This window comes from Kwoniella dejecticola, chromosome 1 (assembly GCF_000512565.2).
Source record: "Kwoniella dejecticola CBS 10117 chromosome 1, complete sequence".
Classification (NCBI taxonomy): domain Eukaryota; kingdom Fungi; phylum Basidiomycota; class Tremellomycetes; order Tremellales; family Cryptococcaceae; genus Kwoniella; species Kwoniella dejecticola.
The window spans coordinates 220,516-232,505 of record NC_089301.1 but is presented as its reverse complement, the minus strand read 5'-3'; the positions used below and the strand labels follow the sequence as shown (position 1 = coordinate 232,505).

The 11,990-nt window shown below is 48.1% G+C and overlaps 6 protein-coding genes across 6 annotated transcripts; 3 read left to right on the top strand and 3 right to left on the bottom strand.

The window, feature by feature from the left end:
- Positions 1-532: 532 nt before the first annotated feature.
- I303_100088 (uncharacterized protein) lies at positions 533-1,086 on the bottom strand (the record flags this gene model as incomplete). Its single annotated transcript, XM_018403465.1, has 3 exons — positions 533-751; positions 833-915; positions 984-1,086. The coding sequence occupies 3 exons, from the start codon at positions 1,084-1,086 to the stop codon at positions 533-535; spliced, it is 405 nt and encodes a 134-aa protein (XP_018266119.1).
- Positions 1,087-1,792: 706 nt separating this feature from the next.
- On the top strand, positions 1,793-4,081 carry I303_100087 (uncharacterized protein; the record flags this gene model as incomplete). Its single annotated transcript, XM_018403464.1, has 9 exons — positions 1,793-2,404; positions 2,482-2,547; positions 2,626-2,742; positions 2,805-2,909; positions 2,978-3,079; positions 3,152-3,308; positions 3,440-3,636; positions 3,743-3,861; positions 3,967-4,081. The coding sequence occupies 9 exons, from the start codon at positions 1,793-1,795 to the stop codon at positions 4,079-4,081; spliced, it is 1,590 nt and encodes a 529-aa protein (XP_018266118.1).
- A 273-nt stretch (positions 4,082-4,354) lies between these two features.
- I303_100086 (uncharacterized protein) lies at positions 4,355-5,240 on the bottom strand (the record flags this gene model as incomplete). Its single annotated transcript, XM_018403463.1, has 4 exons — positions 4,355-4,403; positions 4,715-4,852; positions 5,104-5,114; positions 5,208-5,240. The coding sequence occupies 4 exons, from the start codon at positions 5,238-5,240 to the stop codon at positions 4,355-4,357; spliced, it is 231 nt and encodes a 76-aa protein (XP_018266117.1).
- A 342-nt stretch (positions 5,241-5,582) lies between these two features.
- I303_100085 (ribosomal protein L16) lies at positions 5,583-6,846 on the top strand (the record flags this gene model as incomplete). The annotated part of the gene is made up of 4 exons (XM_065968046.1): positions 5,583-5,756; positions 5,854-5,868; positions 5,981-6,287; positions 6,557-6,846. 4 exons carry the CDS (start codon positions 5,583-5,585, stop codon positions 6,844-6,846), a joined length of 786 nt encoding a protein of 261 aa, XP_065824118.1.
- Positions 6,847-7,326: 480 nt separating this feature from the next.
- On the bottom strand, positions 7,327-8,113 carry I303_100084 (uncharacterized protein; the record flags this gene model as incomplete). The annotated part of the gene is made up of 5 exons (XM_018403461.1): positions 7,327-7,392; positions 7,581-7,664; positions 7,807-7,880; positions 7,996-8,011; positions 8,096-8,113. 5 exons carry the CDS (start codon positions 8,111-8,113, stop codon positions 7,327-7,329), a joined length of 258 nt encoding a protein of 85 aa, XP_018266115.1.
- Positions 8,114-8,576: 463 nt separating this feature from the next.
- I303_100083 (uncharacterized protein) lies at positions 8,577-11,680 on the top strand (the record flags this gene model as incomplete). The annotated part of the gene is made up of 9 exons (XM_065968045.1): positions 8,577-8,618; positions 8,784-9,004; positions 9,242-9,338; positions 9,401-9,546; positions 9,645-9,803; positions 9,849-10,109; positions 10,199-10,321; positions 10,384-10,748; positions 10,824-11,680. 9 exons carry the CDS (start codon positions 8,577-8,579, stop codon positions 11,678-11,680), a joined length of 2,271 nt encoding a protein of 756 aa, XP_065824117.1.
- Positions 11,681-11,990: the final 310 nt, after the last annotated feature.

Here is an 11,990-nt window from a genome sequence, read left to right as displayed (position 1 = left end):
TCAATTAGAAGTTTCCCTTTACGCATTACAGTACACTATTAGTCGATTCCAGTAATTTACAGTATGGGTTATTCAGAGCAATACAGCCCCGTGCAGCCCAAAGCATGTTGTATCTAGTTAGGATCTCCGGTTGTTATTCGCGACGAGCTCGACTCACAGATTTCTTCCTTCGAGTCATCAGCAAAATCCTCGTTCCTCACCCTCACTACGGTCTCAAGTCCCAACAAAAGGCGTAGCCCCAGAGCAGGATCCCAAAAGTCCGGCTCATTATCCATACGGAACGTGTTCCCGGCTTGTGGATTTATCCATTTTTCGTCTCCGGCGTCCGCTCGGACGGCTTTGTTGAGGACGGCTGGCCACCCAGAGGAATAGAGAAAAAGCATCATCAACCGTATCTTGCTCGACAATGAGGTGCACTTCAATCGGGAAGGGAGAGGAAAGGAAAGAAACGACATCACGGACGAGGGAACCAATGTTGTATACAGTATCTCTACGTTTCAACGTTTCTACGTTTCAATTCCAAGTCGGCGACTCACCAATTACCTCGACCCTCGTCCGAATCATCCCAGCCTATATCATCATACTCCAGCTCAGTGATCTTCTCAGTCCCGTTCTCATGGAACGTATGAGCTTTGAGCTTGGTAGGATTTTCCGAGAACCCCTTTTCGTAGGTCGGTCCATCGATGTATTCCAGAATATCGTTTTTTATTCGCTTATCGTTCTTCCTCGCGATCGCACATTCTGCTGCTGGCTATGGACAACGCGGTCATGTACTGCGTCAGTGTGTCTACAGTACGTAGACTTTGCTAGAAAAAGAAAATACCGGACTCACAAACCAAGTCACAGACCAGGTTGCGCGAACGTCCCGGCATACGGGATATTGATCGTATATCCGGACATGCCGGGCTGCGCATACTGTCATCGAGATATGGCACTGGTAAGCACTCAGTTCTTTAATGGCTGATTCGATGCAGTGGACTCACCACGAAAGGGGAAGAAGGGGAATAATGGATCGGGATACGCACTATTTAGGGCGAACAATGATAGGACAGCGAGTAAAGTCAAGTTTCCTGTTTTATCTGACATGATGCAAAGTGTCGCTCGATTATACATTGATATGCTCAGTCTCTGTCGTGACTGTTATTTATGATCTTTAGCCAGATGGGTAGCATATGGTTGGCCGAAGTTATACATATAAGGCTCAGTCGTTTGAAATTAGGCTGCCTTGTACCGTACTTCAGTTGCGATGTTTTCTCAGATTCTAACCAGCACTATCTCACGGACTCGTCAATCCGGATAGGATGAGATACTCAGACTTCACTCTTCCGCCGTGTTTGGGCTGATCACTGACGCCCGGATATTCAGGACATCCTTTCATCCCCTGATCGTGTTGAAGAATCTCGCTGTTTTGCATTCAAGAGCTTAGCACCGTCCTTTATGCTTGGGCCCTGCGGCATGGATTGGCATATTGTCAGGTCTATCGCTTTCCGATCCACTGTCTGACAGATCGCCGGAGGTGCATCCCTTCGCATATGCATACCAACGACATGCGAACCTAATTGAAGATGCCTCTTGGCGCCAGGCTGCTCTCCATTCGCCACCAAAGCCCTCCGTGCGGTGTGTTACGTAAGTCGAATATTTCGCTTAAGCTCGAATGACATATCAGCTGAGAATGTTCTCCCTCGGTTCGTCATTGTATTGTTGTATTTTCGATCAACTAATCATCGCAAGACAGAGCAGCTTATCGATATACTTCAAATCACTAGTGATCGGAAGTCCTTCTGTAGGCATTATGTTACGTCAAGCTACTTCTCGATTACTTGCTCCGGCTATCAGGTCATACAGGCCACTATGTACTACGAGGCCGACATTGATCAAAATCAAATCTTCCAAACCTTCTCCTCCACCCGCTTCAAATCAACCTTCCCCTGCCGAACGACCACCGACCGTTCCAGAGGATATCAAGCCTTCTCAGCCTTTCGAACCTATAACAGCTTCTCCCGCAGGCGCAACTCCCACTACTTCTCCCACATCCTCATCAGCAGCTGCCTCCGAACCGCCCTCAGATGAAACCGAAAGAGCAGCCGACGTTCCACTTACACCTCCTACTCCCGAAGCAGTAAGACCCAATGCAGCATCAGAAGCCGAAGTAGAGGTAGAGACGCCGACAGATTACTCCAAAATCAAATTACCTTCGCTCGATATCGACCCGGAAGCTCAAGCTGCGATCGCTGAGCCGGAAGAACCGAAAGACGGCGAGAAGAAGCGAACGGGCGCTGGAAAGCGGGAAGATGTTAGTTCGGGAGATAAGCGACGAAGGACGTACATGAGATACGGTTATGGTGCGCTTGCCATTGGTGGTGTTGCGGCACTATTATCTCAAGGCGGATCTCAAGGTGATATTGTAAGCGTCGAACCCTTTCTCAAAGTATTCAGCTCATGATGATCGTTCGATCTTGCTGATTCACTCGATTCGTTTAGGCCGCTTCTCAAAGCCAAGAGAGTCTACCTACGCGAGTGAAAAATAATTTCACGGAACTGTTAGATGTGAGTCAGCTGGCCGATTCCTGTACCCCTACATAAGGTCAAGCAGCTGATATCGCTTGTATCTTCTTGTTCCGACAGTACTTCAACAAACCAGCTTTCAAGACACTCTTACCTGACCCATTGCCGCCTCCTCATCAACGACCGTATACACTTGTCATTGACCTGGAAGGTTTACTTGTGCATTCATCATGGGATGTAAGTCAGCTCTCTTATTTAGAAATCGTCTAGTCACGAGCTGACTCGCTTCTGATTTGAAGAGAACAAGCGGTTGGAGAACAGCTAAGAGACCTGGAGTAGACTACTTCTTGGGATATTTATCTCAATTCTACGAGATCGTCCTCTTCACTTCTCAGCCTCTATACGTGAGCTGCTCCATTATCCATCCCCCCCTTGCGATGGAGGACTAGCTGACGAATTGCCATCTATATAGACTGCAGCTCCCGTAGCTGAGAAACTCGATCCGTACCAAGCGTTCCTCCCGTACAGGCTGTTTAGGGAGGCTACCAGATACGTTAATGGAAAAGTCGTAAAGGTGTGTCAGCTCTCCAGCTCTCCTCTTTGACAGGCGAAAGAAAGCTGATGAATCCTATGCGTCATGCGATAGGATCTGTCGTTCTTAAATCGAGATTTATCGAAAGTCATCCTGTTAGATACGAATGCCGAACATTCTGAACTACAGCCGGAAAATTCAATCATCATCAAGCCTTGGACGGGTGAGATCCGGGATAAGGGTTTGGTGGAGATGATCCCGTTCTTAGAATGTGAGTCGGCGCACCGCCACCTCTCCCAATTGCCAACGACGACATCGGTCATTCCGCGAAATGCAGCTTCCACATCTCTTCCTGACCCTCATTCAGGGGAAGCTGACTCAGAGACGGCGTTATCACAATAGCGATCGGTATATTCAACCCCGCGGACGTTCGACCGATCCTACAAGCGTATCAAGGCAAGAATATACCAGTAGAGTACGCTAAGAAGGAAGCCGAGGCTAAGCAGAAGGCTATTGAAGAATGGGAACGGGCTCATCCTTCCGCAGTAGCTGGAGCAGGCAGTGGGTGGTTAAGTAGCATGTTCGGAAGTGTAGCTGCGGTAAGTCCGAACCCTCGACGTTATACAACAACCCTGCTGCTGCTCAAATCGAAGCGTGTTTAATGGGATTCTATCAAATCGCTTACGACTTGATTGTGTTCTGTAGCCCGGCTCAACTCGACCCAACCAACCTATGACGTACCTCGAACAAAAGCGAGCTCAGGCTCAGAAGATATATCAGGAAGAGCAGAAATATTGGGCTGAGCATGCTGATGAGTTCAAAAAGTGGGTCTCCTTTTCGTTTGTGCTTGCCAGTCTTTGTCGTAATCTCTGCTTTCAAACATTCGAAAGAAGGCACAAGCTGATCAGTTGTCAAATGTATCGTTCTAGATTGATCGAGGAGGACAAACAGAGACAGATAGCAGAGATGAAGGGCAGTTTACTGGGCATGCTGAGTGGACCCAAGCCTGAAGCGGCGGCTGCTACGACTGAGCAGAAGAAGTAGTTTGAGATGGGTGGAAGCATATCAAGCTTCTGGAGGAGACGAGGAGACAGGGATCACATGAATGAGAATCCGGTTGAGGACGAGGTGAATCAGATGATGTGAAGTATAATTAGTCATGCGTATACTCGGTGGATTCATGCCAAGTTACCAGGTCTATGGCTTTGACCCGATTTCAGCCATAGCCATGTCCGCATCCGTATTCAATGCAGATGCATAGTTTTCACCCCTCGTTGATCATTTTCAATTTCTACTTCGATCCGACGCGTACAGTATCTAGTGCTTGGCTTCTGATCCCTCGGCGTCGGAGACGAATTGTCGGATGCTACAGCGGAGAAAGAGGGGAATCAGCATGTTTTTCATTTTTTATCAGTGGATCAGTCAGAGGTTGTGAACAGGGAGAGACGATAGAGTACGTGGTATGATGGACAGCATTGTCATGGGGGAGTGCCGCTATATGTTGGCATTGCCCCCTCTTTGACCGACTCGGCACCTCCACGCTCATTCCCCAATCAACCGACCTTCCTCCATATCTGAGATAACCCTTGCTCCTTCTTCACCATCTCAACACCAAATCACGACGAGAGATTGACAATCGGACTCTGGACGTGGTTGCGATGTCGAGACTACACTCACAAGTCCTCCTCTTCGGGAGTTTCACCAGTGATCGTCTTATCCTCTTTGACGGAGACCGGAGCAGACGAGGACGACTTGTCACTGCCGCCTAATTGGGAGACGGCGATACCCACAGTAGCGGCGATGGTGGTGAGAACGCTGTGGGTGTCAATCAGGTCCACAGTTAAGAATGAGTATGAGTAAATCGACGAGATCGTTTGTTTCGACAGGCGACAGGCGACAGGCGACAGGCGAGGGAATGGTTGATATTATCGATATTTTGTAGAATTGGTAGAAATGTCGTTAGGTAAAACGAATAAAAGGATTCCAAATATGAGAAGGCATTGTTCATTAGTCATCAGCATTCTTATGTCCAGTATTCGTCCTTCGCATTGCATTTTGACGCTTACAGGTATTCGTTCTGATGGAATTGCAGCAAGTGGAATCAGCACAAATCCATACCGGCCGAAAGGTCCATACCGCCCCATCAAAAGCGGAAGACGATGCGACTCACCTTGATAGCTCGACCGGCGATGTTGTAGGACATTTTGGGTGTTTTCGTGGGGTGTGATGAGGTGAGGACTGTAGATGGGTCGTCGTGGTGTGCTTTAATTTCTTGAACGAGGTCGATGCAATGGTGGTAGTAGGTGCTTCGAGTATCCGCTCAAGGGGAGTGATGAGGAATAGATCCACCACTATTTGAAAACGCCGATAATCTCCGACGCGTGGTCACATCCTTCCTCCCCGAGCTGATTTCGAGATTTCACAAAGTTCAAGTAAAGATGGATGGATGGATGCATGAATGAATAACTAACTGATTGCAGCTCACTTGGACTATCCGCTTTTGGTCTGACCTGCATATCCTTGCTCATCACACGCCCCCTCCAGGATGCTCGGCTCGATATCGTCTCTCCTGCGCCCATCGGCCATAGCTTCTTCCTCGAGAAATAGCTTACCGCTCCTACCGAGGCCCAATCCAACTATAAATCAGCAAGTTCGATTCAGAGGTCAATTGGCTCCGAAACGGACAAAGTATAAGAAAGCAGCGAAAGGTGCGCCGGGGGTGAGTCGTTGTATTCCATAATTCACCTCACTCTGAGCCATCCTTCGACGGTCAGATCGATCAAAGCTGATATATCGTGACTATATATATTCCTTAGACTCAAATACCGATTGTATGTCCACCATTTTATCCCCTCAAACCACCAACGAGATCTGGACAATCAACCCATTCACGAGGCGTGCTCTGTAGCTGAATAAGCTAACCATCGTCTGTTTTCCATCTAGGGAGGCTCGTTGAAAGGCACAACACTGCATCACGGCACATACGGTCTTCGAGCATGTTCGTCCGTCCGAATATCGGCGAGTCAATTGTCGTCGTGTCAGATGGCTGTCCGACGTAAGATCAAGCCGGTCAAAGGAGCACAGATGTACTTGAGAGTATTCCCCGATATACCGGTCTGTGTGAAAGGGAATGAACAGCGTATGGGGAAAGGAAAGGGGTCGTTCGAGTATTGGAGTTGTAGAGTCAAGCCTGGGAAGGTCATTATGGAAGTTGGAGGTGGTGGAATAAGGGAGGAGATTGCGAAAGCTGGTGAGTTGGATTTCATCTCGTTGCATCGCATGTCATGTCATGTTGTCCTCCTTCCTCCTTGGACTCCCATGTCCGAAGTATGAGTCGTAAAACATGTTGTAATGTTCTTATCCTTCATCTGCCCTACACTCGACTCGCCTTACCTTGCCTTACCTTGCCTTGTCTTGTCTTATCATATCTTGCCTCTTCGGCCCTTATGGAGGTTTGGCATTCTGATCACCAATGATCCAATATGAAATGACGCTGACCGCCTTCAATCCCTCATTCAGCCCTCAAACTAGCCCAGGCTAGACTCCCCCTCCAAACAGAATTCATAACCATCGACTCGTCTCCGCGACTCGGTAAAATATCTTCCGACGGATTACGCTCCCCTTCGTATGCTCTACCCGTGCCCAACCCTATAGTAGAGCTGGACGCGAAGGATGAAGGTAGAGCGAAGGATGTGGTTTTGCTGCGGGAAGAACAGCAGATGGATGATCTGAGTAGGCGGCTGGAAGGGGCTTTGCTTGATGAGGTCTCGATGCCCTCGCACGGTGTCGAGGGTGTGCAAGCTCAGTAGAGCAGGAAGAGCAACCATATGTTTGCTCATATCGCAGATGCATCATTGCCTTGTAATACCATCCCTCGTCTTTTTTCAAGATGAAGTTGAAAGGATCATACGATCGCTTCATGCTTTCTTTGCCGTTGCCATCAAACAAAAGTCACACCAGCATGCCCAGAGTTTGAGCGATGCTGCTTGCGGTTTGCAGAGTCATTGCTGAGGCCAGGTCAGATGGTCCCAATATGATCACAGACACTTGCGCTGCCGAACGTCGGCTGTAACTGTGGATCACGCCGATCGGCATCGATTGAGGGCGACTACTATCTCATGTCGTTTTAATTCTACCAAGTCAGCCACGGTTCGATGAATCGCACAACGGTAAGTAATTCAAGCCGAAATATAAGTCAATTATGCAGTAAGCCACTGCTTTGTTTTGGTCCGTGTGGCAAGGCACATTCATCAAACGGGCTGTATGAACGGTATTTCCGAGATCTTGGTTTAATGCACTCGCTCGGTATCCCATACTGAGTTGGTAGCGAATTCCTTCGGCGCTATGGGGTCGGTCTATATCCATGAGGATTGTCAGCGATCTGTGTCTCAGGTCTCAGGATCATATCATGCGAATTCCGATGCTCATAAACGGCATGATGACGAGGGTAATCGTGGACCACGACAAGGAAAGCGGGACAAAACGACAAGAGGAAGATGTCGTAGGACACTACGCAATGCAATGCAGGACTGCCCAAACTCACACTTTGTCCCCTTAATGAACCTGTCAATCGCCTATCTCGCTCCATCATCATAGATTCCCAACTATCCAGGTTATATCGCGGGGGCTGTGGACGACAAAATACACGATCAGATTTATAATCTACAAGGAATACTGGAGCAGATCAGGCATGAGGCTGAATGCCCAGGGAAAAGAGCAGCAGGTCTGCCTAGTAGCAGACTCAAGCTCAGTCTCAGACTCGAACTCACCTTCCCATCATTCGTCAGTCGTTTAGCAGTGTTGAAGAGAGTACCAGTGGCACCGAACATGACGGTCAACAAACCTATTATCGTCCGGTATTCATGTCAGTCTTACGATTCTTAATTGATGATTACCGGAACAGTTCATTCTGCTCTTTCTAGCAAGGGGGACATGTATCGAGGAATAGGAGGGCTCACCAAAAGGTATCAAAGCCTGATCCAATATAACATCAGCATCAACCTTCTTCTTGGCTACATGAGGGAATGGGGGACTGAAAACAAAATAACGCAGACTTACCTCCCAAGGAACAGGCATTTTCGTGTGTTTCTACTGCTTCTTGTCTTGCAATGGGAGGTTAGAAAAGAAGATGCGGACTGGCTTGGAGGCGGTTCGTGCGGCGATAGCGATAAATTCTGTGGTAGCTTTGTTGCTGGATTTTAAGTCTTGCTCGTATAGTATAATATGATAGGTGTTGTGCAATCCATGAGATGCCTTGATATTCATTGGTGGGTGCAACTTATCGAAGGGGAAGATGAGGGTTTAAAGGGGTAACGAAGATAAATAGAATCGACTGGCGCGTGTACACCACGCGATGGAGCTTGGAATGTTGAACAAAAGTCACCAAGAACTAGTTCATGTTCAGTCTCAGTCCCTCGAGTCATTATTGTTCATCTAAGCCACAAACTCAGGTCGAGAAGTCCAGTCTCCTAGTTGTGTATCACAGAGGGATCGCATTGCATCCGTCCAAAGAAGTGGATAAGAAGGAGTGGAGACCAAGATGGCACCTAAGAAAGCCCCCGTCAAAGCTGAACCCAAGACCGTAAGTCGTCGAGTCGAGTCAAATCGAGTCAAGCGGCCTTAATTCCCTCTGCTCTTTTGGACCCTGTCAATCCATCAAAGACAGGCTCATGCATACACCTACCGACACGGAATCGATGGGCAAGCATACGACCAAGAGCTAATACGAACTTTGTGGTCATTATAGAAAGCCGACAACGTCGATGAAGCGCCTCTTCAAGCTGTAGTCCTGGCAGATTCATACAACAGGCGATTCGAAGTCCTATGTCAAGATCAACCGAGAGTACTGCTCCCGCTGTGCTCGACACCGCTGTTAGCTTGGACATTGGAGAGTCTGAGTTTGAGTAAAGTCAAGCAGGTCTTTGTCTTTTGCGGTGTGCATGCTGAGAAAATCAGGGCGTTTGTTGAGTGAGTGCTCGTTTTTCTCTTCTAGAAATCGTTGTTCCTCTTGCCGTGGTATCATTGTTAGCTTCTTACTATACTTTGTTCCACTTTCGAGATTCTTGCTTTTGATCTTATCTTCCTATCTTCCTATCTTTCTATCTCGCTTTTCGCTCTCTATCTTCTTCATCATCATCCTTACCTGGACCAGAGGTTTCATCTATTATTACGCAAAAGATCAATCGTGCTAATCTGCGTCTACAGCTCATCGCCTTATAAGAACACGCTGGACATTCAGTGCCTATCAAGTCAAAATGCCATGTCGGCTGGGGATGCACTACGAGAACTGGACGATAGGAATGTAAGCTACCATGGCATCAGCTAATTCAGGCTTCACTTAGCTTATATTGGAATATGAGATAGGTCTTGAACGCCGAGAACCCATTCATACTGGTCCATTCCCCCATCGTCTCCAACTATGACCTGTCCAAGATGGTGGAAGCTCACAAGAAGCGTCGAGAGGTAGATAAGAACTTCATCATGACTATGGGCGTTGGCTTAGGCGGAAGGTACGTCTGCGTTTTCGTCTCGTCTAATCGCTCGTAGACTTCTCAGAGTTGTGTTCTGCATCAAGCTCAACGATGTGCTGAAACATGATTTCAACCAGACGTCATCCAGAATCTCCAATCATGCTCGTTCATCCACCCTCTTCGAGATTACTGTACTACCACCAAAACACCTTATCTCCCTCTCAACCACGCGTATCCATCCCTTCCATCTTATTCACCGATCCCTTCCCGGCGAATATCGATACTTACGAAGTATGGTCCGGCACGCCGTCGTCCTCGTCGAGCAGTAGAGGCGGATATAGGGATCTGGGTGTGGATATCTGTGAGGCGGACGTGCCTGCTCTATGCACGGAGAACTTCGATTATCATGATTTGAGAAGACATTTTGTGAATGGGGTTCTTACTTCCGAGCTGCTGGGCAAGAAGATAGCGGTACATTTAGTTGGGAAAGATGATACCCCGGACGAAGGGGACGAGGGGAGTAGTAAAGTAGATAAGAGGAGTGGAAATGGCGGGACATATGTTGAACGGATTAGAGATACAAGGACATTCGGAGAGATCGCGTATGTCACTTCACTCTATCTCTTGTTCCACTCACCTGTTTCTTTTGGTGTACTGGCTGACCTGTTCGACTGGTCTGTGCGCATTGTAGACGAGATGTCCTAAGACGTTGGGCGTTCCCTCTGGCACCCGATAACAATGAGCCGGGAGGCGTGCAGTACGAACTCCGAGCTGGAAACGTGTACATAGCGAAGGACAATGTGGTTTTATCAAGGTGAGCCGCCATGTATATGAGTCGGTAAAAGTTTGTATAGCTTATTGATCCTGGTGCCGTAGGACGACAACGTTATCTGGTCCACTATTAATTGGTCCTCGATCAGCCTTGGCGCATAACACTCACATACACCAATCCACGCTGGGTGCAGATTGCTCCGTTGGCCCGTCAACTACTGTGACGCAATCGTATATCTTCGACGACGTGCGCATAGGAGCGAATTGCACAATACGAGAATGTGTGATTGGAGAGGGAGTGACCATTCTTGATGATGTCCATGTGGGCAAGGGAGCTTTGCTGGGTAATGGAGTCAGACTAGCTAAGGGCACCAGGATACCTGATTTCGCCAGGATCGGTAAAGAACGGTATAGAGGTGATTCCTATGACTCGGACGATGAAGAAGAGGAAGAGGATGAAGATGAACGAGGTGGGTGCAAGCAGTCCTTAACGAACATCATGGGATGAAAAAGCTAACATAACGGATCTACTGTCGTCATGATAGACCGCCGACTAGAGATCCTTGGTGCTGATTCGGTGGGATACCTCTGGCCCAGTGAAGAGGAAGAACCGCCTTCTGACTCAGAGGACGAAGGCGAGGATCCATATGAACACCCTAAGAACAAACAACTCTTACAACTCGGACGTCGACTATCCAACCTTTCCACTTCGACAGTCTCATTATCAACCCTTTCCAAAGCTTCCTCCTCTGAAGCATCATCTCCTCTATCCGTAGCTTCCTCAGCATCCACTTTACCCGACATCGCACCGTTGAACCTCGGTTCTGGACCGCGGGAAGAATTCTACATTGAAGCACGCGAAAGTCTGGCTAGGGCTTATGAGGAGGACCACAAAGTCGAGAATGCAGCTTTGGAAATGCGGACGCTTGTAATGGGGGAAAACGCAGGACAAGATGCCGCCAGATCGGAAATATTGAATTTCTTCTTATCGAAGATACCCATCTCCTCATCCACTGTTGCTGGGGAAATACTGAAAGAGACGACTAGGATATTTGAAAGGTGGGGAGGATTAGTTAGGAGTTTCTCAACTACGGATTATACGTTGATTGCGATTGATACGCAGAAATTTGTCCTGGAAAAAGGAAATGAACGGTATGAGAAATGGTTTGGGATTATTTTGAGAGGGTTGTACGATAGTGACACGCTCACGGAAGATGAGTTGATCGATTGGAGGGACTCGAGCATCTCGCAAGGTGAAGGAACGAGTGATGCGGGGGAGAAACAACGGTGGAAAGAGGTTTATGCGAGGGGAAAGCCGTTTGTGGATATCTTGGAACAGATGGATAGCGATGACGAGGATGAGGACGACGAGGATGATGAGGACGATGAGGAGAGTGATTAGAGGGATTTGCATAGTAGGCAACATATAATGCATGGTTGATATCGCATTGCACTATGTCACTTTATTGATGGAGCGCGACTGTCTGCTGTTAGCGAATCATTTTAGTGATTTGCGCAGGACTCCATCCGCGCCGAGTTAGGCAGGTCTTGCTTGGTGATGTGCTTCTCACTCAAACTTTGGTGGTCTCTGCGTTCGGCACGGAAAGGGATCGTTTGTCGGTAGAAAGGTGACTAAAGGGTTGGATTTGGAGGTGAGAGCCAGATTCCAGACAAACGGGCAGGTGAGAGGTTGATCCATCTGTCAGAATCGT